General features: G+C 31.3%; 3 protein-coding genes across 6 annotated transcripts in view; 1 reads left to right on the forward strand and 2 right to left on the reverse strand.

The window, feature by feature from the left end:
• Nucleotides 1-1,639: 1,639 nt before the first annotated feature.
• Nucleotides 1,640-11,605, reverse strand: LOC148608465 (mitochondrial ubiquitin ligase activator of NFKB 1-like). The gene is made up of 3 exons (XM_088546748.1): nucleotides 11,451-11,605; nucleotides 5,783-5,982; nucleotides 1,640-5,334 (listed from the first exon to the last, which is right to left on the reverse strand). Exons 1-3 carry the CDS (start codon nucleotides 11,559-11,561, stop codon nucleotides 4,572-4,574), a joined length of 1,074 nt encoding a protein of 357 aa, XP_088402874.1. The 5' UTR covers nucleotides 11,562-11,605; the 3' UTR covers nucleotides 1,640-4,571.
• LOC148608466 (uncharacterized) lies at nucleotides 11,598-20,692 on the forward strand. Of its 3 annotated transcripts, none has more exons than XM_088546750.1 (6): nucleotides 11,598-11,655; nucleotides 13,616-13,805; nucleotides 16,672-16,822; nucleotides 17,255-17,400; nucleotides 17,735-17,914; nucleotides 18,243-20,692. In XM_088546750.1, exons 2-6 carry the CDS (start codon nucleotides 13,616-13,618, stop codon nucleotides 18,422-18,424), a joined length of 849 nt encoding a protein of 282 aa, XP_088402876.1. In that variant the 5' UTR covers nucleotides 11,598-11,655; the 3' UTR covers nucleotides 18,425-20,692. The 3 variants fall into 3 exon arrangements, with proteins under 3 accessions (XP_088402876.1, XP_088402875.1, XP_088402877.1); XM_088546749.1 differs by having other exon boundaries at nucleotides 11,628-11,655; nucleotides 13,599-13,805; XM_088546751.1 differs by lacking the exon at nucleotides 11,598-11,655 and adding an exon at nucleotides 11,767-11,972.
• Nucleotides 20,688-26,907, reverse strand: part of LOC148608467 (uncharacterized) — a 28,324-nt gene continuing 22,104 nt past the window's right edge. For both annotated transcript variants that reach the window (XM_088546745.1, XM_088546746.1), the window contains exons 24-31: nucleotides 26,300-26,447; nucleotides 25,590-25,759; nucleotides 24,987-25,069; nucleotides 24,352-24,418; nucleotides 22,994-23,164; nucleotides 22,191-22,451; nucleotides 21,666-21,851; nucleotides 20,688-21,283 (exon numbers count right to left, since the gene is read on the reverse strand). In XM_088546745.1, coding sequence (XP_088402871.1) covers nucleotides 21,062-21,283; nucleotides 21,666-21,851; nucleotides 22,191-22,451; nucleotides 22,994-23,164; nucleotides 24,352-24,418; nucleotides 24,987-25,069; nucleotides 25,590-25,759; nucleotides 26,300-26,447 — 1,308 coding nt within the window. In that variant the 3' untranslated portion in view covers nucleotides 20,688-21,061. The remainder of the gene's footprint in view (nucleotides 21,284-21,665; nucleotides 21,852-22,190; nucleotides 22,452-22,993; nucleotides 23,165-24,351; nucleotides 24,419-24,986; nucleotides 25,070-25,589; nucleotides 25,760-26,299; nucleotides 26,448-26,907) is intronic.

Below are 26,907 nucleotides of genomic sequence, written 5' to 3' on the forward strand. Positions count from 1 at the left end.
TTTTTATCTTGTGTTTTATCAGTTAAGGCCATTCAAATGGTAACTTCTTGGTTCTCAGGCCATTTTTGAAAATCAATGAGGGAGGTAGGCAATTCTTTTTACTATTTTATCAATACAAAAGAATGATAAATTGTTTTTTTGTTTTTTTTTTTTTCAAAAAATATGTGGTCGTATAATGTTATGGTTCTGTTGTCATTTTTGTTGTCTGGGGACATTTCATTTCTGTGCGATAACTTCAGTTTCACTTTTGAAATTTTGATATGATTTTACTAACCAATAAAGGAAGGTTGCTATGTAATTTGGACTATGTGGCCCCTACATATTTAAGAAAAACGGGCAAAAAAGGGTAACAATAGGATGTTTTATTAAAACCCATGTAGAATGTTTTTTTTGTGTGTATTTTTTTCTTTCATTTTTAATTATTCTTTAATTATTGTGTTACTTATTTAGTTCTGGTAACAAATGTTTCAGCAGATTGTATGTGTTTTGGACTGTTTTCAAGTAATAGGGGGTCAAAATTGGGGAATGCCCAAAAAATTCAGCTTTTTTTCTTTTTGGTCAGATTTCAAAAATTGTATTTTGTTAGATTCCTCTTAAAAATTCCAGCTTGTGTTTTTTTAATCCGAGTTCAGTGGTCAAAGGGCCACACCTAAAAAAAATGGACTTTTTTATTTTTTGGTCTGATTTTTAATTTTTTTATTATTGGATTCTTCATTAAAAATCCTGCCTGCATTTTTCAAGCAGATTTCGGATATTTCTTATAGTTTTCGAATATATAAGGGGTCACACCCAAAATATTGACTGTATTTTTTGTTTGATTTTGAATATTTTTAAACTTAATTTAAAGTTTTGTGCAATGTAGTTTTCCAAACCATTTGTTGTGTCTATAATAAATTGTAAGTCCTTATGCTTAAATGTGTCAAATACTGATAGGTGTCTACACTTGCCCTACTATTTAGGGTTTCCACCACTGCACTGTAGAATGCTGCTCTCAACAAAGCTTTTAATCATTGATATATAACAAGAATAAGAAAAGGTGAATATGTCAAAAAAACAAAACTCCACTAGGATGAAAATGTCAACTCAAGGCCACCAATGGGTCTTCAATGATCGATGAGGAAACCTTCCCACCACAGGGCAGGCTGTAGCTGGCCTCGTAACAATATAATCCACAGGTACAACGAAATTGTTGTCCCCATATACTTCAGCAAGTAAAAGTAAACTGAAAGTGAAAATGAAAGAAGACATACAGAGACCAGAAATTCCTGACTTGGGACAGGCGCAAATAATTTTGGCAGGATTAAAGTACTTTGGTGTGATCACAACCTCCCCCCTCCTTCTAAATCTGGGGACTGAAAAAAAAAAAACATTTCAAAATTAAACACTCCTAAAAATCAGTTTTAAAAGGGTCTGGGTAAATGTATGGTAATAATCTGTGATGAGGAACTCGAATAAAGATGAATGAGGACCTGGAACCAAACAAGCATTTTCAGTTTGCCTCAACTCTTGTTTGGAATAATCAAATCAAATCAGTAAAAGCATGGGTGACGTTAAAAGGAATGTGACTTAGTTCTTAGTCATATATCACATTCCAGGCATATTTCTATCAATTGGTTTACAAAAAAGACAAAGGTTAAATTATAATATTTTATTTACATTTGAAATAAATTAGTGTGAAAAAATAATTCTTTTTTCAAAATTAGCTGTCTGGTTCATTCACTTACCACATATACAACCAAAAATACAAGCTTAATCAAGTCTTATTTTTACATCAAAGCAAAAAGGATTACATAATCAGATATAAAAAACATTTTAAGATAATAATCAAAAATATGAAATCCTTTTGGTTTCATGACTAAAAGGCTATAACTCACAATGGAAATCTTGCTAGGTCTATGTTAAAACTGTAACTGTTAGCCTAATTATCATAATATAATGTTTTTATCAACTTACAATAGATAACTCACAACCTAAAGGGCCACATCTGGCCCTCTCTTTTACAAAATAGTTTTCAAGTAAATGACAACAATGTGATATGCACTGTAAAATGAACGACTATTTTTTTGTAGTATACTTTTAAATTTTCACTATTTAATAAATTTTCAGTTGTATCAAATCAGAAAATCTGCCAAGACAACAAAATTGGGGAAAATGCAATTTTGCAATATTAATTATGTTATTTTCAAATGTCTCTGCCAATGTGACCCATGGATATCTTAACTGATTTGAACTCTTATCAGACGCAATACTTTCAAGTCAAGTTGGCGAAGACACTCAAACAATTGAAAAAATGATACAAAAAATCCCTAATTTTTGGCACATTTGAGAGAAAATTTCCAGATTTGCCAAGTTTAGGTCATATTTTCAGTCATTTAAGGATGATATGCTTATAAATGTGGTTATTTTATCTAACATTCAGAACAGAAACAAATTTCTAATTTCTGGTCATGCAGGGGACCAAATATAGGCCTTATCGTACCTAGTCCTATGTGAATATAAGTTTTTAATATTGTTTATAACTGCAATTAATTGAACACAGGCAAAATCATTTCACGTGATTTTCACACAAATTTCACATGATTTTCACCTGAATTGAGCAAATAAACTAAGTGACAGAGTTCATGTGAAATTCGGGTGAATGGAGTCTTCACATGAAATTCACACGAAATGTTCACATGAAATTCGTGTTTAGTGACTTTCCACTTTGTTTATCAGTGAAATCTGGTAAACTAAAACGTAAGTTTCTTTACAAAACAAACAAGGTTTACTCAGTACTTATAACAAATGCTTTAAAATACTAATAGTCCAGTCAATCTAGCAAATTTTACCCTAAATGTAAACATATTGCAACAGAATATACATGTATACAAGTTTTTATCTATAGCATTATGACTCAAATAGAGAAATATCAAAATAAGCACATAATTCTGATGGAAATTATCAGTGAAAATTTGAAATACATGTAACTCTCTAAAAATGGCTGAAATAACAAATAAATTTGATACAAAATCACAATTATGCCTTATCTGATAAATAGAATGTAGCCATAGTAGACATGGTAGACATTTTGGCATCAATTAAAGGATCATCTACAACTTAAAAAGAAATTTTATATCTTTTACTGAACAACAACTTGGGTTTAGAAACCATGTGTCCATTATTCAAGATAATGAAGTTCAAGAACTCCAACTTTGGAGAAAATGATGAATAAATATTCTACTTTTTGTGGTTAAAATATTTTTTCAATTAAGGTTAAACTATTGATAAATAGTTTGTAGACTTAAACAATACCTTGTTTTATAAAAAAAAAATCAAAATGATGGAAGTGCCTAAAAATATTAAAAATTACCAAAACAATTAAATATACATAATCTAAATGTGTTACATATGGGCAAGCATCCTAGTCAATAAGGAAAAAAATTGATGAAACATTTGTTTAAGAAGAATGGGAAAGCAAATAAAAAATCACACTAAAACATTATATCTTACTTCCTATGATGGGAAAAACAAATCTAGGGGGAGCATCTGATATTATATTAAGTGTCAGTCTCTGTAAGAATCAGGCAGTGGGTGAAACATGGTATGGAAAAAAAACCCATCATTTTGATAGTGTAAATTGGCTATTTGCAACAATGGAATCAAGGAAAAAAGACAATATTTTCCATATCCATGTTGGTGCATTGAGATGCAATGAAAATGAACATTTCAAGTTCATATAACTCTGTAAAAAAAGCTCATTTTCCTAACATTCTATTGAAAAATTTCTGAACAAAGTCAGTGATGCAGAGATCAAATAATAGTCTTTTAAAAAAGAGAAAGTATTTTTGAGTGATATTACATTTTCCGTTCGGTGGGGTTTTTACATGCATTTTTCTGATTTTTCCCATTCTGCCTGATTCTTACAAACACTTACACTTAAAAGAGTAAAAACAATTAAACCTGCATGGAATTACAGTCCAGTGTGAAAAAATATCTTGGACTCCTATTTACAACTCCTAGACTTGCTACATGTCCTTCTCTAATGAAAATAGCTAATTGATAGCATTCTTCTGAAAGAAAATCTTGTGAGGAAACTTGCATCCTAAATTCTGTGTAAAATGAGTATTGAAAAAATAATTTTGTGGTTATGTGACAAGAATTAAGATTTGAACTAGAAAAACTGTGAGCAATCTCACTAACTTGATACCCCCACTCCCCCATTTGATAACATGCACCTTTTAACCTCCATTTTGATTTGGATTTGGAATTGATTCAGATTAAAATCTAGAAGTAGGAGGTACACCATGGGAAGATGTAATAAAGATTCTGTGAAAGTTTCATACAATCCATTCAGGTGGTGTGGGAGGAATAATGGATAAAAGACGAGTCCTCCTGAGTAAAAGAAGGATGAACGGAAGGAAGGACACCCCTACAACTATACACTATATAAAATAAACATGTCCTGCTAATGTTTAAAGCAACAAGAAAATGGAAGAAACTGAATCTGAAGAACAGATTGTTTAGTGATTGTATAAGTATGCTACATACAACAATATCACAGTCATAATTTGAACTCTGAAATATGTTAATATCTATGCCATGTATGCATTTTGAAAGCGCTGTACATCTTGTCTACACACAGGACATTTCATTGGACGAGGTAGTTCCTGTACACAATCTACACATAAACAAATATGTCCACAATTTAACAGGATTACTTCCCTTGGATTGTTCAAACAAACTACACATTCTAGGTTATTGCCAATAGAATTGTCTGTGTTCCTGTTGTTTGTTGCTGTTTCTGCTACATCCCGTGCAGCCTGTCTTCTTCGCTGAGCCTCTTCAATCATCTCTTCATACATTCTTTGGTTTTTCCATCTTCTGTATAATTTTCTGACTAAAAAAGCAGCAAGACCAAAGCCTATGACTCCGGCAATACCTACAAATATCTTTATATAGAAGGATTGAGAAGAAAAATGTTTGATCAGTTCATCTTTGGATTTCTCTGTCATAATAAAACGTGCTCCAGAATCTGTTGGTCCAATAGTGACTTTCCCACTTTCTAACTTCAATTTCCCTATTCCCAACAACGGTGTTCCTAGAATCAACATTTTCTCATATTCATGAACACCTTTAGTAACCTCTCCAAAGATTCTGTCGATTCCCCGTGCTAAGAGACTTGAACTGTTTGATTTATAATCATCAAAGGTCACAGTTAATTCGTCCAGTAAGAATTCAGCACTTTTTGGCTCTGAAACATGAACCCTGACATCATTGACACCATCTCGATTTATTTTGTGCAGGTAGAAAGGGACACTATCCACAACATCTCTGATTACATTCTTCACATCAGACCTAGGAGATAAATAATATGTGATGTACAATACTTAAATGCTCTGCTGTGTGCAGCTTGATACAACTTCTGAGGTCAAACTCTGAACATTGCAGAAAGATTACAAAATTCTGACTTTGGATTGTAATCAATTTTTTGACACAGCATAGGTTTCTGACACAGAATAAAAGTGGTTTTAAAAATTTAGAATTGGACATTTAAACATATGTTAGACCTTAAACCTTAAACCCACTGAAAACTGGTCAACAAATGCGCAATTCATACAAGCTATCTTTGGGTAGTTTTTGTCCAAATATTGCAGAAGTCTCCAAGAAAAAGGGTCACGGAACACTCCTTTCTATCTACCACTGCACTTTTATGAAATAAATTGCATTTTAAACTTTTGACATAAAATAAGAATATTTTTAAACAGTTACTTAAACTTAAAAATGTAAAAAACTGAATTCTTACCAAATACCGTTACTTCTTTTAGACTTGTGTTCTACAAGTGCAACATTCCTAATGACCCCCTGTATATCATCTTTATAGTGACTTCTCAGTCTCCTGGTAGCTTGTGTAACCCCCTCAACACAGCCATATGGTATTGTCTGGCCTGGCATCTTCTCCAAACTTCTTACCAAATCTTGATCCAAGTTGTAAAACTTTGCATTCTGTCAAAATATGTGACTTGATGATGACATGGAAAGAATTTGTGTTTGAATTTATAGATTAATATTGTGTTTTTTCTCTCAATGTAGAGAATTTATAGACAGGAAAATACATAGGAACTGAATTCTAATTAGTAAATTACATGTATACATGTACAGGTATGTGCACTAAGATACAGGTAAATGACAGGAGTTTTAGGTGACTGAAGCTGGCTTTTGAGGTGAACAAGTACTGATTGAACAAGTCCATAGAATCATTATTTATCATACATTTTTAAAAAAATTAGTAAGCCAATATCATTTTTAAAAAATTTAGTGAAGCAGCTTGAAAGATTACAGTTATTCCTTCTTGATAAAAAAATCAAAGTTGTCAAATAAATAAAAAAATACTTATTATATATAGATACTGAAAATTTGGATATGTTGTATGTGTTTCAAGAAGTATCCTCTAATCAGCAGCATTAGAACCATTTACTTTGGAAGTTCAAAATAAAAATAAAGTATATACATGAAGTACTCCAAACCAAAAATAATAAAAAAAGAAGCTAAATCCAGCATCAATAAGTTCAACCAAGGTATGTCCAAAAAGCTACATTATAGCTACAATTTTTTATACAAGCCATGAAGCCTCAGTGTTTTTTTGGCTTCACACTTTGTGCAACTGAAAATTTCAAATATCAATGATATATACCTAAGAAATCAGGTAAGGTATGCATCATGTCGTTACATAAAGCTTTGATCTGACAATGAGACTATAAGTGCAACAGAAAACCACAGGAACACATGTTGGTCACATGTCCAAACAGGACAACTTTGAACATTTAAATCTTGCCACAAGAAACTTATTTATTACATGTATTGGTTTTTAATGTTAAAAATTGCTCTTTTTTGACATAATATCTTAAGACATTGTTCATAAGACACAATTTAAGATTATTTCTATTATACTGTAATTAGAATGTAATCAAATGTCATCATAATGACAGGATTAATATTGAAACGTAATTGATTAAATTAAATGTAAGCAGACTACAGAATATAATGATTACAATGTTGCGATTGATTACTTGAAAAAATGTAATCAATTACAGCTAATTAATTATAACAACTAGACATTGCCCCTAACAGAACTAATATGGTTATTATACTACCACCCCCTCAACCTGTTGAACCCTGTACATTTGGGGGGCAATGTAGGCATACAATTCATATTGGACACAAGTTTTATAGTGGATAGACTAAACACTTCAGACCCACAATTCGCTGCTATTTCTTAATCACCCAACTCTAAAAAGCAATCAGTACTATTGTTTTCTTTACAACACAATATCAGGACAGTGACTAATTCCTGACAATATGCACAACTCCATATGGTGCTTTATCACTCCATTGAGTTTCAAAACAATCCTGCAATTTGTTACGGAAGAGTTTTGAACTATGCATCACATCAATTTTTTTGATTAACTGTCATCATTTCAACAATTTTTGTCCAAACAAAAATTCCATAAAATATGCACGTCCCAATATGGAAATTTAACACCCCAATAGTTTTCATAACAATCCTGCAAGTCTTTGAGGAGGAATTGTGGACATACATGAGACCAAGTTTTGCTGAAAAATGCCTAAGTTCAACAGTCATTATTTCAACAATTTTTGTTTGAACACAAATTTCTGACAGTATCTACATCTCAATGTGGTTATATTACACCCCACAAAGTTCATGACATGGTTAAATGTATATAGCCATGCCAAAAAGAATAAATTACACCTAGAAAAACCGTGAGCAAAGCTCACTTACTTATACTCATGCTCCCCCTTCCCATTAAGAAACCCCATCAATGATTTCAGACATTCAGATGAAATTTTATCAAATTCCATTCAGATGTTGATAAGAAAATAATGCCATCTTGATTGACACATTACCAAATCCATATCTTGCATCAGGAAAACCCAAAAATCATTCACATGGAAAAACAAGATAAGAGGTGCACAATGGCATTATATAAACTGAATTTGTGAAAGTTCCATATAATTCCATCCAGTGGTTTCAGAGAAGTTGCAGGTTAGAAGATCTCCCCTTGGTTTGGAAATGACAAAGTTCATGTTTTGCTTCAGAAAACCCTATGTCATTCAGATGGAAAAAACAAAAGAGGATGTGCACAGTAGCATCATGAAATAAAGAATCTGTTAAATCTCTTTAGCAATTTCACAGCAGCTGCAGTTGGGATTAAGAACTGGGGACAATGAACGTATGGATGAACAGGGGAACAGACGGATACAATGATCACTATGTACTTCCTGCTTTTCAGGTGGGGGTATAATTACCCTATCTAAGGGCACAGTACAAACATTGCCTAAAATTCAACGTAATTCAATAAAATTCTTCACAGGACGCAGATTACTTGAACACTGAACAGTCTGGCCAAGTATGGACAGACCATTCGAACTTGACAGATTTGAATTTTAATTATGATTAGATATGACACAGGACAAGAATTTGACTAGAATTGAAGTGGTCACTCTTTGGCCACTTATTTCTAAATGATTGAAGTTAAAACCTCCAAAATCAATCAAAACTTTCCTTTTTCCTTTTGCCATTACTTTGAAGGGGGATGGTAAAAGCCTTATAAATAAAACAAGATCTACCCAACCACAGATTTCATGAACCTGTCCACAGTCAGGAGATGTTGGTCATTAGTGTGTCTTTGTGTCCTTATACATGTATTATTTTTTAGTTTGTTGAAGAATTGTCATCGTTCAGTTACCATGGATTTTATTACTTTGTTGTCAAAGCCTTTAGTTGTCAGGGCTTACTTAAAGGTGTGTTTACACTTATTGAAGACCTTTTGGTGATATCTGAAAGTATGTACTATGTTGTATTTAGGTTATATGCTGGTGCATTTGTTACCTTTCACCATATCTGTTCTTTTTCTTTTGGGGGTACTGCACTTGTGGTACAATTCAATTTAATTCATTCCCTTTTACTCATAAAATTATCTAAAAAAAAAAAAATTGTTTTCGGCCCCTTTGTGGTCCTTTATTCTAAGTTGGCGTAAGTCACAACCTAGACTGCCTTTGGTGGTATGGTACCTTGAAGTAAAATTTATACCAGATCCATTCATTTTTACTCATGTTATTGTTTGCATATAAGGAAAATACCTTTTTCAGGCCCCTTTTTTGTTCCTAATTCCAAAAAGTTCAATTCTTAACCCTCAAAATACATTCCTTTTGGTAGCCTGGCCCCTTGTTATACAATTTCAAAGCAATCTATTCAATGACAGTCACGTTATTTTCAGGACATTCATATGCTTTTACTGGAGTTATATAATTAGTCTTAAGAAAGACCTGTTTTTGCCCTTTTTGGTCCTGAATTAAAAAATAGTTAGGGCCATAACCCCTAAAATCAATTTCATGCTTCCTTTTGTGGTATGGAACACTTTAATAAAATTTTATGTTGATCAACCAACTAATATTCAAGTTATCACATGATAACCAAATGTCTATGGATGACGACAGTGCCATGCCATTATAAGATTGAAAATTTTTCATGGTTGTATAAAAAGCATAATATCCATTTCTGGCATTTTAGTGTATTTTTCATAATTATTTCATTCTCATTGGTTGCTTGTTTTAATTAGCTAAGGGATGGAAGTACTAGGTATTTTTTTCTGAATTTAAAGTCACTTGAAAATACATGTAAATTGTTTTGCATGACACAGCCTGAGATGACTGCAGAGGTCGAACTTTGAACAGTTGGGCAAGTGCAAGTGTTGACACATCATTCAAATTTGATACATGATACAGTTCTGAATTTTTATTGCAATTAAATATATGCCACAGGATAAGAATTTGACCAAAATGAAATTGACCCCTTTTGGCCAATTATTCATTAATCATGTTCATGATTCTAGTCACAATCCCCAAAATCAGTCTGAGTCTTCCTTTGAGGTATGACACTTTGTGATACAATTTCCAAGAGATGCTTTCTCTTACAGTAAAGTCATAATCCGGACAACAGAATAGTGCTTGTTTCTGGCCCTTCTTTTGCCCCTCATTCCTAAAAAGCTCTCGTCACAACCCTGGAGCAGGATTTCAGGATAGGGTGTGTAAATAGAATTAAAGGCAGAGCAAAGTTTTGGGTGTAGAATTTGTAAAAAATGCAAGATTTCATGTAAATTTGTTTTTTCTCCAAGTTTGATTGGGTTTCTCCAAGTCAATCTCCCTATGAGTCCACGCCTGGTCAAGTTAGAGACTGGACATAATGCTTGTTCCTGGATCATCTAAACTGTGAAACTCACAACTCCAAAAATCAACCTCAGCCTTCCTTTGTAGGTATGGTAACTTGTGGTACAATATCAAAGAGACCCATTCATTTATAGTCATTTTCTGTCCAGATACATTGTTGCATATTATAAATATGCTTGATAAACAAGGTCCAGGGTCTATCAAAATATACAGAAAAAAATGTATTTGTAAATCGTGATAGTGGGGAAATTGATGATGAATATCATTTCTTCTCGGTGTGCACCCACTACACACCACATAGAAATCAATACAAAATGAAATTGGACAACCATAATTTAATTTCTTCATCAAAACGTCACCTCACACCAAGAGATATAGCATATATATAAAACAGTACTTATATAGAAATACTAAAAATAACTATCAAATTCATGAATGAATGTTGGAATCAAAGGCCAATTTAATTTAACAGAAATAATATTAATATATATCACGTGAAAGTTTAAAGTATAGATTAATCTACTTTGATCAGATTTACATCACTGTTGCACCATGGTCATAAATTTAGTTTATATGTAATGTATATCCCATTGTACTGTTTTTGTTTGAGCCAATTAAATGATGAGAAGTGAGGGAAAAGTGAATTGTTGAGTTTTTTAAACGTATGAAAAAAGCCTTCGTAATTGGTGAGACCTGGCTGGACATATCATATTGAAAAAAATCAATATAACAGTTTTTTTTTTTGAATTTTGGGGAAAGAAATGGGGAAATTTATTATTATCATGCTTTTGGCACTGGAAAACAACTTTACATATATTTTGGCTCTAATTTTCATAAATATTGAAATATCACTGTCATGGAATGGCACATATAATTCAAGTTGCAATATCAAATTATTGTCTGGGCAGGAAATGACAACAACAGCATGAAACCATTCTACTTAAATAGTCATAAGACCTTAATTTTCATCATGCCCCCACAGAATTTGTGAAGTTGATATAATTTATGGACATGACCTTCAATTTGAAATATCATGAATAGACGAAGCAAGTTTGTACATTTCACTTTTTGAAGAAATCCAAAATTTTAGAGATTATGCACTTTAGACTTCTACATGTCATATAGTGAAATAGGGAACAAATTATGAAATAACTAGTTCAATGACAATAGCCAAATTGATTGATTTTAGACCACGAAGAAGAAACTGAGAAATTTAAAAAATCAACCTGGATTTCAGTTGCCGCTTTTCTACTTCTTTTGTAGAAGTAATATAGCAGACAAGCAATGCTAGCATCTGCAGCAAGTCCAACAGCAATACCAGTCAAAGAATCGGGCATTTCTCAGCCTTCTTGAAAATGAAAGTAGAAATTAGAAACCGGAGTCAAGTTCGGAGATTGTGCACGCACGAATCAGCTGATAAACAGGAGGAATGTGAGTGAAATGTATATATATGGTTGATTGTAAATGACACTGTTGTTCTAAAATTTAAATGACAAAAGTAGTCATTTGCTAATTGTTTTTTTTCTTAAATCACCTCATTGAGTCTTTGTTCGTTTGTCGTTTCACTAGGGACTTTCATTTTTTTTGTATATGAACCTTGGTTGATTACTGTTCAGACACTGTTCGTTTTTTTAATTTACATGACAAAAGTAGTTAAGTACTTATTACATAATTTTGTTAGGGACTGAATGTCCCTGACAATTAGCTCCCCCTAGTTCATTAGACATTGACAAGTTATCGTTGGACAAGTAAGTATTGTACAGTTATATCAACATCAATTTAGCAATTACTTATTAGGCTAATTGTATTTTATTGTAGTTTACTAGATTTGAATCTGATACTGCTATTTTTTTTTTAAATTAATGACCGTTCCTACATTAATAGAAATATCTTCAGCAGAAATGAAAAGTTGACACTCTGATGTGAATTAAAATATTTCAAATCTATGTATATATGTATATTCTTTATTGGCACAAACACAATTACAATAATTGGCAAAGGCCCATATAATTGATACATAAAAGTGTAACTTATATATTAGCGGTATACATGTAAATAGAATATTAATCAAATGTTATGAGAAGAGATATTTGTTATGAAATAAAATTTTTCTGATAGAAAAAATAATATCTAAAAAATTAGTGATAATCTTTAGTATAGTATACGAATCACTGAGTATACAAGGTGTTGTAATTAATTGAATCAATATCTTTTTTAGGATATTTGATATTTGGATATAAATTATTTTGAATTAGAGAACATACATACAGTCATACAAACAGTACAGTGTGCCTCCAACATGTCATGTGTGTGTTAATTGTAGCATTAAAACCTTTTAGGATAATAAACTTATATCCATAAAAGGGCTTATTACATGTACAATACATGTACTTTTTTTTTTATTAAACATTATTATTGATATCAAAACGAAGTATAAAAAAATTCTTATATATTTTGGGGTATACATTTTGCCTAGTTATCATATATTGTTTGAACAGTCATTATCTTATAGAATATATGTTGCCCTCAATCTATAAAATTTATTTTGTTGAACCAGATCCATGGACTTTTATTTTACTGTTCTGGGGTGAATCTTGGATTTTATGGTGGGGAGAGGTGTAATTACTGGAAACCAGATAATGGCATATTTAATGAATGAATATGATAAATTGCCATATTCATTACGAATTTAGCAGATTACAATAGTTTTTGTTATTTACTTTGAAAAGGGGTGTACACCCATTACACCCTCACCTTGATCCGCCCATGTGTATATTTTGAGTTATTATAATGATAATTATGGTTGTTTGCATCACATGGGACTCTTTAATATTGGAAATAAATCAGCTCAGTCTACATCAATGTACATGTCATTCCTAGTTAACAGGAAGATAGCACTTAATAGCACACATCCATTTTAATCATAATTTGGATGTCCTGATTAATCTACTTGTATATGACAATTTTTTATATACAAATCAATAGTTAATTTTAAAATTAACTTGTGATAGTATATTCTTTTGTGCACCATATTTAGACCAAATCATTTCTAGGAAGAAATGTGAATACCGAGTACTAAAAAACTGAATCAAATTAACATGATTAATATAAACTATTTTTTTCAATGATTTGATCTACACTTTTTTATAAGACTGAAAAAAAATATATATTTAATCACAACCAAAATTCAAAGCTTTTTAAGAATGAATTGTGCATCTATACTTGCCCCAAATATTTTGGGTTCAACATCGTTGGTTGTATCGAGATGCATCTTAGGAAACATTTTATTAGCATATATTTTTAAAGCAGATATTGAGATTGATTTACTCTACCTGTAATACTCTTATTGGTTTAATGCACCAGTATAATTCTAGTACATTTGCCATTGAAGATGTCATCACCAGGAAAGCTGAGATTTATAACATACCTGGCACCAGGTATACCTGTAGAGGTATATGAGAACATCATGTATTACCTTGAAGAAGTGACTGGGAGGAAGACTTACCTGATCCATGAGTCAAGATGGAGTGGTCCTCCAGAAGACCGAGAAGATCCATTCTCTACAGATGATGTAGATATAGGTATATGGTCTTATATTTCAATTTGATTTGTAACCTAAATTTTCTTGCAAGTTGGTTCTCATTGCTAAAACCAGGTTATTTTGTATACCATTGCTTGGTACTGTGACATCAATTGGTCTTCACTTCACGATTCAAATACTCATAACACTAAACATAAGAGTGTTTTCATAAATGAATCAATTCTTAAATTGATATATGGACTGGATTCCATTAGAAACTTATTTATTTTATGAACAAGTTTTCAGTACAGATAACAAGTTCCTAATGAATTGACAGTCCAGATATCAATTTAAGAATTTATATGAAGTGATGTTTCTTATTTTTGAACATGTTATACAAAATGTCCTGTAGTCCATTTGACAAAAAGTTGGAAGTGTAAAAAAAGATCACAAGTGATGATGTCACAATGCTTTTTCTATTGTGATGTAATAACTTACTTTCAATTTTACAGTTAAGATTATGTGAAATGGATCACGAGTTTGGACCAGTTTTCGTGCACTTTGTTTACAGGTTGTTTTGTATTACCTTTTAAGAATTAGTATGAATATGCCTATTTTTCAGGTGTTTTGGTCATAAGTATTCTTGATTGTAGACAATTATTGTAGGACTGTAATGTATTGAAAACATTCAATTTTGTTCACATAATAGCCAAGTAAAACAAACTATTTGGTCCCTACTATGGAAAAAAGAATGGATATTTTGGAACACAACAAATGCTTCAGAGTATAACTTACATATTAAAATAGTAAATACTTTTAGAGATCACCAAAAGGTCTTCAATAAGGATAAACCTACATTTTAGTAAGGTCTGGAAGGCTCCAACAATAAAAGTGATAGGATCCATGGTAACAGGTTCGTGACATGTCTAATAAAACTACAAAGAGAAATAACAACACAAAGATACATTAATGACTAACATTTCATGTCTGTGGACAGGCACATAAAGGCTGCTCATGTCTGAAACTCAAAAACCCAATAAAGTAACACATTTAAGATTCAAATGTTGATTTTACAAGATAAATACACATTTTAGAGGTTACCTCACATTAATTTGTTAGAACAAAAGGATCTATAAGCTCATTAAAACTGTAACTGAATGAGTCAACTTATAACCCATTGGTGAAATGAAAACATTATCATGTTTGGAATAAGCGTCTCTTTGGCCTAATATGTTATTAAAAATGCATTTAAGGCATTGAATTATTGCATATTAATTGCATTAAATGCAACTTGAACATGTTGAATGCAACTTTTATGTGTTTACATGTTCTTTAATGTGTTAACTGCAATACAAACATTTAATAATAATTTTAGTGTATTAAGTAGCTGTCTTTGTAAGAATCATGCAAAATTGGAAGAATGTGATACACCCCAAAAAAGGCTACATATTTTTATTTTAGTAATTAAGTTGTTTTATGGGTCTATACTATGAAATGAGTAATTATTCATTATTGAAAATCCAGTAGATTGTATTGTATTTGAGTGTCATTTACAGAGTCATCTCCCTTAATTTTGAAATCTACAGTGCATTCTGTATAATTTTTATCTCCTAAGAGCACGGGTTATATGAAAAATCACATGTTATTTTCTGTTTACTATGACATTTCAAACAAAATATAAAAAATAAAAATATGTAGGCTTTTTACCCATGAATCACATTTTGCATGATCCTTAGCTGGAATGCTACTTAGATACAACAATAACTTGCTTACTACAACTTCAGCTTGTTAAATGCATTGTAAACATTTAATGATTTTAATGTATTAAATATTCAACTTTCTCATGTTGCTGCTATGCAAACATTTAATAATGACTTAAATGTGTTAATGGTAATTTAACCAGTTTAAAGCTGCTTTTGGGTACTGTACAAGAGATTTCCAAATACTGCTTTTGAAAAGTTTATACACTTTAATTGAAATTGATCAATATGACACATTTAGTCACTTCACTTTTTAACTTTTGACATTAATTTGATGCCTTAAAATGCATGAAAGGAAAAGTGGGAAGTTTTATCAGACATTGCTAAATGTTTAATGCATTAAAACTATATTTATTGCATGAAAACAAGATTTATCATGTTAGAAATAAGTATTATTGTGTTGGTTTATCAGGTATTTGACATAAACAGCCTTTTATACAAGCCTGTGGTGGGGTTAAACTAGTTATAATATGCCTTAACCATCCTCCTTTCAATGTAAGGTACAAAATGAACTGAAATTACAAACAAATGCACCATAAAATTCACTCAATAATAAATTAAAATTCTCTCCATGATATTAATACTAGACAATTTAAGGGAATTGGATAAAACTTTTTCGTACCTTCATAAAAAGGGAATATCTTGGCTTTCTTTTAGTAAGTATATGTTTTATTGAGAAAAAATAAAAATGTTCTGAGCCTGAATAATTAGAAATAACCCTGTGACCTACATTTAGACCCTGCTTCCCATGACAATGGTGCACCTTTCATATGTAAATATCTATTATTGACCTATATATAGGTCTGAATAAATCTGTCCATAGATGTTTCGTTATTGGCCTTTTGACTATAAATCCATTTTTTAAGTTGTAATTTATAGTATAGTAGTGATTTTTGGTATGTCTGACACTTATTCTGATGTTTTACAAGTTCCTTCTGTTGAATTGTTTAAACCATAAACTCTGGTCCTGCCTTTTTATTTTAATTCAGATCCTAACCATCCCCCTTCCCATGCATGGGGATTGTTCTGTAATTGGATATTCTTCATTGTATTGTATTTTCTGAAAGATTTGAAACAGAAACAAAGTTTGTAATGTTATTAAAAAAAATCTGTATTTTACAAGTGTGAAATACCGGTAACTCAAATAGTGATTTTATTTATTTGAAGGTTTTATGTGCTGTCCTGGTATGTTACAGATGCTTAAAGCCAACAAGCCTGTTGAGCTCTGCCCTGCTGCCCCAGTTTTTGAACATCCCCTTGGAGAATCTAGACCAGTTTACTATTCTGATATAATAGTACATGCTGACAATGGTCAAAGGTACGATAATTTATTATAATCCTTGCCCAATAAGTTATGGAGGAAATAAGAAGTATCTTGCATGTCTGTATTCCTGTTGATATATACAGCTTGTAACCTGGTATCATTTGTTTCCATTGAATATTGATGAAACTAAAACAGCTATTTTGTTATATTTGAGGAAGAAATTTTGGTTGGCTTGATTAACTAAAAAAGACTTAAGGTGAGGGTAGTTTTTCTTATGCCTTCAGAAAACCATCCTTTTGTCATAATAATAAAACTTTTTTCATTATCTTTCATGTGAGTTAGACTTGAATAACCACATTAAATCTGAAGATATATTAAATTGCTGAATAAAAACTTTTCTAAATATTTTTACTAGAGAAATTGTTTTTCATTGTGAGTTTTATGCATTACATGAAGATTATGTTTAGCAACTCTGTTTTTTGACAGGAAAAGTTTCAAGGATTTTTCTGATTTGAAGGGATATTCTTTTGCCTTTAACCATCACAGCTCTTTAAGTGGATCCCTGATTGTCCTGGGAGAACTGAAGAAAAGGGGGTACAATGCTACTTTCTTCGGAAATACACTTTACTCAGGTGACAAAACTCTTTAAATGATAGTAACTATAGTATAACATTTGTGCATGAAATATAATGTGAGTTTATTTTACACTGCAATTAGGAATTCAAAGTTTTTTGTATAATTACATTGATTTTTTATTGTGCAGGAAAATGTGATTTTATAGTTTTTCATAAACTCAATTAAAAGAAGTGTATTAATAGAAACCAACTTAAAAAAAAAAGAATAAAAAAGCTGAAAAAAAAACAAAATATGAAACTACACAACTTTTTTAGAAAAGAAATTTATCAGTTATCTCCCCTTAACTAACTTCAGGTTATTAAATTTTAGAATGTTTATACTGCATTATAGGTGCTCATAAAAATTCAATCAAAATGGTGCTTGACAGAAAGGCTGATATAGCAGCTATCGATTCTAACACACTACGATATTACTTCAAAGATCATCCAGAAAATAAAGATGATATAAAAGTTTTAACATCACTGGGACCAATGCCAATTCAACCTGTTGTTTTTAATAAAAGATTACCAGGTATAATTGTACATACTTTAAAAACTTATAGTTCATTTGAATATAAGGTCTGAAATGGACATGATCATAAAGTACACACACACTAATTTCTGATCCTCACAATGGTTCTCTTTATAATAGTGATTCAGAATTTAAATACTACATAATCACATTCTCAGTTACTTTGTAATTTGTCAGCATTTCCTATGACTGTAATTTTGTCCACATCTTCTTGATGTCACTCCTGGCTTTAAGCCATATCTTGGGATTCTGGTATTTTATAATTGTTCTTTTGATCTGATGATTATGTATTTGTTTTGCCAACATTTAATACAAACTTTTTTTCCAGCTGATTTGAAGAAGCAGATAACGGAAGCATTACTAGACCTACAGAACAAACCAGAATGGATCATAAAGTTACATAACTTTAATCTAATCAAATTCTCTCCTATAGATCTTTCCTTCTATGACATGGAAGTACAGTTATTAGAGTCAGTTAAAAATCTCAAACTCTCTGTTGCTTATTATTAATGGCAGTAGTAATAAAGCTTTGTGATTAACTGGTCGTTCAACTTTTCTGGATAGATATTGGTCTTATGAACATTTTAAATACATTATTATGTAGAACAGAGAAAATATAATACTAACATTAGTACTATAATGGAATAGTGTATTTTTGGTTTATATTGTATTTTATTTAATCTGCATTTGACCAGACATTTGAAGATTTAAATGGCTTGAATTTAAAAAAAAAATATTTTGAAAATTTAGAAGTATTTTCTATGTATCATCATTAATGAATTGTTTTAAGGTTTGGATTGCAGAATGTTGTTTTGTTATTTTGTATTACCTCTTCAAACTTTAAGTAACCTTCACATAAAAATGTGATAATGCTTTCTTCATTGAGGTCTTTGGCATGTCAAATTCTCAGTACTGCAAAAATAAATCTTTATTCCTAAGGCCAATTTATATTCCTTGAATCACAATTATGTAATTGCTTTTAGTATATGGTATAATTGGTGCAAGATGTATCTATATTTTTGTGTGGTAGTTTGATAGTGAACTTTGAATCAAAATTGTCATTCTGACAAACTGACAAGATGGTCTTACTGTTGTATAATTATTCTTCATACAGGTTGTTTAAGGTAGCCTTATCTACATTGAGCTGTCTCATTCTGTGGTGTTGACATAGAGGCAAAACTGGTTTATTAGTATTATAGTAAGTAAATTTTCACGGCTTGTAATATCTGCCACAAGTACATGCCAAACTACTAAAACATTGTCCAATATTGTCAGTCCTACTTCTTCCCTCAACATAATGATGTAAAATTTGGTACTTTGCTATGACACTAATGATACATTGGCCCCTCTTCTGTTATACATTAAAATAAATGAATTGGAAAACAACAAAAAAATTGAAAGGTTTTTTTATCCATCGAGGGAATACTTTAAAAAATCATTACAATCCTTTTATGCAGCATTCTTGAGTTGAATTGTGTACAGGCAACTGATGGAAAGGCGACAACTGTATATCAGTATACAAAAATACAGGCTCATAAAATCATGCATGTTGATTTCCTATTTTGATAAGACCTTTTTTTTTCTACAAAGATGGGACCATATTATCATAAAACTTATTACATGTTTTCATCCTATTTAACAGATTTGTCAAGGAAACCTACATTGTGTGCATTAGATTTATGTCAACCCATTTTACATGTGTTAGGGAATAGTCTTTCTTCTCATCTGTCAACCCATTTTACATGTGTTAGGGAATAGTCTTCCTTCTCATCACTAATACTTTACTAATTGACCAAAATTTGATTTTATATTGTCCTGAGTTTGTTGTTTACTGTGATTGAATCATATTGACCAAAAAAATCCTACTTTTTTCAGGTTACAATTGCATTTGATAATCATAAATAGATTATATTATTTAAAATATGATTTGCCAGAACTACAGTTGTTTGTTTTATCCATGTACATTGTATTACCTTTCCAATTAGTTCTTATGTATAGGGCTGGTCAGTCTTTTTCTTAATTCATTTATGATCATGCATTTCTGATTTGTATTTTCAAAGTTATGCCTGTGCACATGTGTTATTGCTAAAAATTTTATTTCTTATTTAAATATTTAAAACACACATACAAATGATTTTTTTTTGTTTATGTGACAATATTGTAGGAGTAAGTATATTGGTTATTCATATGTTTACACTCTATTTATAATCTTTTTGCTGTGTTTTGTCATTTTCTGATACAATAGATGAACCATCCTCCCAAGTCAAGGCTTTGAGTTCACCCTTCACTTCCTGACTCGGGAGAATGAAGAAGAACATACTTAACACTTTATATTTGGTATGTTTTATACATAGGAGCACTATCAAAAATAAAATTACATTAACCAAATCAAGTTTGTAGTCACAAGTTGTTTACAAACTCCCTGAGAAAACAGTCATGTTACACAGGCAAAAATAATTCACATGAATTTAAAATGAAATTTATGTAATTTTCATGCAATTTTTAAAAAAACATTATTTTCATGCAAATTTCTAATAAAAAGTTTTAGTCACAATTCTGCACAATTCAGGTGAAAATCAGGTGAAATTCACATGTAAATATTTTACACGTGAAGTACATTTAGATAGCTTGTTTTATTCAGACTAAAAATCAAAATTCTCTTGGGTGTTTCCTTTATGTGATACATTCTATAAATGATATTATGTAAGATGATAATCAGCAGTTGTTATTTATTTTTACTGATTTCAGTCGTAATTAATTAAATATATATACATGTTACTTATGTCTATTTATTCTTAGCTATTACAGTACAAAACAACTTTATAAACATGAGCACAAGGTTCAATATAAAAATAAATACATAGATTCAATTAATAAATGTTGCTGTAATCGTGGACGGAATATGTATAAATTAAACTATCACAGTTTCTAAGTAACTCATGTATGATATTAAAAGTTTCTCTGAAGGAACATATGTGTAAGACATTAACAGTTTATCTACAGTAACACATGTGAATGACATTAACAGTTTCTGTAAAGTAACATGTGTATGACAGTAACAGTTTCTAATGAAGGCAGTTTATCTGATGATAGACTAGTCATATCCAATTTTATCCCCTGAAGTTAACTGTTTTACTTGATATAATTTTACTCCAGTATTGCTGTCATTTCTGCCCTTGGATTTTTCAATTTCATATATGGATCATTTAAAATGTAAGAAGCTACAGAACTTGGACGACCATCAGCAATATCAGGTTCAAGGTCATCCACAACACCACGACCTTTGTCTGAAATTAGGTGTACATCTGCTGCTAAACTGTCCAGTAACATTCTCAGCATGTGTTTCACTTCCTCCAGACGAAATAATGTCTGAAATACAGAAATCAAAAGATGTTTTCATTCAAATAGAACTAAGGTGTCACACTTGCTGAGTGCCTTTTCTTTTACAGTATGTACTTTGACCACTTTAGGTATGAAATCAAAGCCTGCTCTGTACTATGGTGTAAAAAAGGTTCACATGACTTACATGCATGTAATAAGATTTCACAGTTGCCTGCCTATGGTATGTTAATACTTGTGGATACACAAATCTTTAGTACTTGGATATCTGACAGTGAGTAAAATTTTGAGTATTAAAAAAAGAACTGACACTTCCAAAATGGATGTTGGATGTAAACAGTTCCAATATAATGCCCAAAATTTACAATAAATTTGTTATTTTCTCAAATACAACAGACATATTTTTACTGACCTGATCTTCATATGCAAAATAGAAGTTGTCCAGGTGGGGATCCTCTTCAATGGCTGTTTTCAGTTTGGCTTTAACAAAATCTGCTAGTGCTGTACTGGCAAGAGTTATCCTCCCTTTACACAACTCAACCAACCGTCTATGAAACACCATACACATTTGCCCAAATATACCCTCATCTATTGGGCTCTGGTGATACAATAACAGACAAATACAGCATAATGCATTAATAAATCAGTTGATGGAAAACATTCAAACCTGACTTTCTTAACACAATTCAGCCTTAAAGTAAATGTATTCTAAGGTTGCCCTTCAGACATAAAAAAATAAGTTTACAGTAACATTTTAATAAAATTTAAAAGCAGGTTCATTTTGAAGAATGATATAGTTAGTAATACTACAGGATAAAGTTGACTTAATCATAGCTAAGGAGAAAAATTTTGGCTGAAAGAGATGCCTTTTAAAGCAGATTTGACTTTTCATAGTTACGTTTTAAAACAGTTCATTTTGGTAAGACATAAAACCTACCTGAAAGTTTGGCAGTAAGGTATTCACTTTCCGACCCTTGTGTGAATCAGCTGTTTGACCTGTTCGACCTCTAGACTGTGTAGGTCGTGTTCTCTGACTTGCTGCGGTATTGGGGGCGGAGTCATACTTCGTGAGGAAATCTTTGTACTCTATAATGAGTTGAACTAAGTCCTGGATGGAGTCTATGAGACCAATAACATACTCTACATGTCCTGCAACTGAGTGAAGCATCTTCCAAGTCTCACCAATGTGAATGTCATTCTATGGACAGAAACAGAAACAGTTTTTATTAAGGTAGTCATGCATGATCCTGTAAACCATTGTTAATGTGTAGAACATGGACATAGCTACATTGCCTGAGCACAGAGGTGACTGTTACCTTATTAAATAAAAGATTTCAACATCCTACATATAATATTGCCGCACATATGAATTACATACACATTTATGAAAATGTGTAACACAAGTACCCCCATCCTCTTTCTAATGATTTGTCTATGGAACTACTATAATTTCAATGATTTACACATCGCTTCGAAGATATGTATTATACAAATGTTATATGGGTATTGTTATGATCTTAGGAAATCTGATTTACAATTTGATGTAATTTCAAATGATTTCAACATTTCTATTGATCAGTTTGCTTCATTAAAAATCTGGAATATTCAAAGATTACCACAAAATTCTGGTAAAAATCATTATCAAACCTTGACATAATTTGTTTTGGTATTAACTTTCTACTATACATTTTATTGAGACTGTCATATACGGGGAAACACCATATCTCACGACTCCAGTACCTGTTGTATAAGACTTTTCAGTAGAAGGGCTCTGTGAACTGTCATCCATTCACATCGTATCTTGGAAGCTGTCATCATGTAGTCCAGATGGCGGACAGCATTCTTTACATTTGGGCCTGTCATAGGGTTCACACCTTGTTTGGGTCCACCATTTTGGTAGTGAAAAGCTGCCTGAAACAGCACATTAGGAGTTACATGTAATAACATAGCAAAATACCTTTGATAATACATGTAATTGGTTTCTACTATTTAAGAAGGCACAACATTACATACCAGCAATGATTTATTTACTCTTGCACTTTGCTTAATCAAAATGTGCTGAATTGTCATGCTTTAATCTTGTGATCAATGAGCATTTCTGTTCTTTCCACTTGTATTTTATGTCACTTTACAGAAGTGACATTTTCAGCAGTATCAGCTATACCACTTTTTGATATCTCTACCATATTGGGCATATCTAATAATGCAGCCAATAAAAGTCAACTCCTGGCCTGTGAATGATATGTACTGTAAACATATTAATGTTCGCAATATACTAATTTTTTATATTTTTGTGGTTGCCTCAAGAACGCAAAAATAAAATCATATTACCAAGTTTTTTTTACTGTTATAATCATGGTTTCCACAATGTTGAATAGAAATGTCGTTTTGTGTAAGGGTCATATCATTCAATGCAATCAAGTATAAATTTATACTAAGTCTATTACAAAAACATATATGGTAAAATCATGTGGGTTATAATTTCTAAATTCATGATCTTGTTAACATATTTGCATGAATGGCCACAGAGAACCTGTTACATCAAAGAAATAAATACTGTGCAAACATTTTATTCACAAAAAGAACAAAATGTTGGTGTTTAACACACACTACAGGTAATCACTAATAAAAGAGAACCATTTTACACATGCTGATAACTGTCAGGTAAATGTTAATCCGTAAAAATGGAATTAAAGTGTCAAAAGTTAATCCCTACAATTTGCTATGGCTTGGGCAATAAAGTGTCAAAAGTTAAACCCTACAATTAGCTATGGCTTGGGCAATAAAGTAAGTTCGTTTTAGTTTTAAATAAGAATACACTAAAAAATGGCCAGACAAAATAATGTACAATTGTCAGTTTGTTAATGTTGTAATAACGGCCCTCATTAATTCCATTGAAATATTAACGGTAAAATAACTGATCAAATGAGAGATCACACACTGCCGAGACTTTTGAAAAACTTAATTTCTTCAACCTTGAGAACAGTGAAAATTAATACCCGCGAACATGTTTTCAAGAGATATTTATTATTATTGTCTGAAGATGATAAATTTAGGTCCTGAATCTTTAAATGTGTTAAACTCTCCCTATTACTTACCCTGTCTTTACTTTGAAATATACTCTGGTAAAAAGCCACTGGGTTGTCTGGGAAAAATAACTCTCCTCTGAAAATGGAAAGAATTGCTTACAATTGAATTATTTGAGCCTTCATCAAGTTTTATCTATGATTATATACTGAATATAAAGGAAAAACAAGAAAAAAATTACTAAATAACTATAAATTCAAACACAACTTTTCTTAATTGAGAGAAAGATACAATATTTACAGGAATCTGCAATATTATATCAAAAGTGTGACCATCTTCATTATGCCTTTGATATCACAGATTCTTGTAAATATTGGGTCTAAATATTGTAACAATAAGGAATTAAATTAAACAGCTGTGATACAAGCACATGATCACCCAGTCACCTTTTGAATGTTTAACGTTCCATATATCTAACAGAAAAAAATGGAAAGCAGTTTAAAAAACAAAAAAAAACATAGTTAACTTTCTGCTATTAAAAATTTGTACCAAATAAATTAAAATTCCTTTCAGCAATTTTGAGATGATGCTAGACACATGCATACAGACAGACAGGCAGGTAGTGGTATAGAATGACATGAATAGATCTGAATTCTGCATCTCTTTCATTGTAAAAATAAATAAATAGAACAAGATTTCAACTTACTCTATTTCGTCATCAGTCATAAAGTGCAGTAGGAAATACTTCCTCACAGGAACATATCTCCATTGGTCCATCAATACAAAAGCCTGAAAAAGATTTAAAGAAAATCTTAGAATAACTTATTCTGATCCAAAACTGTCACATACATTTTTTTCTACATATTCTCTTTCTTGTAGTTTGACAGTAGAGAATTCCTATATTATTCAACTTCAACCTCTTAACATTTTACATGCAACAATGTTTTACCAATATGTTAGGTGCAGAATATTCTGGCAGATTTTACAAAGTAGAACTGTTAATCATAAAAACCCAGATTGATACAGCTTCCAAGTTGACATTAATGTAAAACCTTGTGACTTAAATTGCAGGTATTCATGCATTTCTAGACAAGCATGTTCATCAATTGAACATACATTGCTAAGTACCAGTCTGTTAAGCTGAGCCAGAGATTTAATGTGCTATAATACAGCTCACAGAAGCAAAGTCACAACTTCTGAAACACAGATCCAATATCAATTTTGACAATCAATACCATCAGACTAATAACCATTAGAAAAGACCGTAAACAGCTGTGATGAAATGGAATGATATAGATACAACATATACCTTCATAAAGATAGGTTCTTTTCTGCTACAAATGGTAGAGAATTCTGATATAAATCCAGCCCTGAGTGTCAGTATATCTTCCCATGTCCATCTGGTAGAACTCTCACCAAAGTATATCCCCGCCACAGGTATAATGTTCCTTTGTATCAGATCAACCATGTAGTTTTGTACTGTAAAATGTCAATTGCATTCCATTAGGTCAGTATTTAAGCTGTCTAAAAGGTTTCTCTTGGTTGCCTAATTTTGTTTAGTTTATAGTCTGCATATTCCATACAAATATGTGGTTAAAAAATCAGCTATTTCATAAAAAAATAGTTTTCCATTATTGCAAGCCTTGAAATACATGAAATAGATATGGCTGGCCTGCTTAATCCATGAATTATCTCTTTATATTGTCTGTATTTATAGTCGCCACACATATAAGTGATCAGAAATATCAGTATTTGCTTAAGTTGTAGTGTTCTATGATCAGTAAATCTTACTACAATTAGTAAGTTTCTTGCCATCCACTAGTAAAATTATTTCACAACATTTTCACATAAATTTCACCTGAATTGAGCAAAATTTGCAAATGAACTCATGTTAAATTGATATGAATCAAGCCTTTACATGAATTTAATGTTAAGTTTTCACACAAAGTTCATGTTAAGTAAATTTCATGTGAAAATCATGTTAATTTCATGTGATATATCACTGTGCTTTGTAACTACCTATCATTGCAAACAATTGGATTGCCTCCCCTTGACAGCCGGGCGGTCCCATAATATAGCAGTGTTCATGTAGTTCTACTTCATTGAGATATGGCTGCATCTTACCATACATTATACTGGGCCCACTCAAAGCTAAACACAATCCAACCTGAAATAAGAAAAATATAACAGGATTAACATACACTAAAGTTAATCTGTGGCGATCATAAATATCAACATGCAATTCAAAACACCTGTAGTCATGATCAATTTCCCAAAGAATCAAAAGAGTAAAAGCAGTTACAAGTACTGACGTCATGTAATAAAATATCATTGTGATGACAAATTTTAAACTTACGATTTTCTGTGATTTCGACCACTGAATTTTAATGTGTGCAGGATAGTGTTAAAATATGAAAACATTTGTTTGGGTGGCAATATCAGTAGGAAATATATAATGAGATGAAAGATAACTATATATCACATGTCAAGAAACACTACAAAAAAGTAACAACATTAAGAAAAATATTTTTTGATACCATTCTTTCAGCCAAATATATACCAGTAAAAGAATAACATGAAATTAAATCAATAATTGTAAACCTTTAGTATCTTTTCCTACACTCAAA

The sequence above is a fragment of the Perna viridis genome, chromosome 9 (assembly GCF_037379345.1).
Source record: "Perna viridis isolate PV_CMFRI_1.1 ecotype Kerala chromosome 9, ASM3737934v1, whole genome shotgun sequence".
NCBI lineage: Eukaryota > Metazoa > Mollusca > Bivalvia > Mytilida > Mytilidae > Perna > Perna viridis.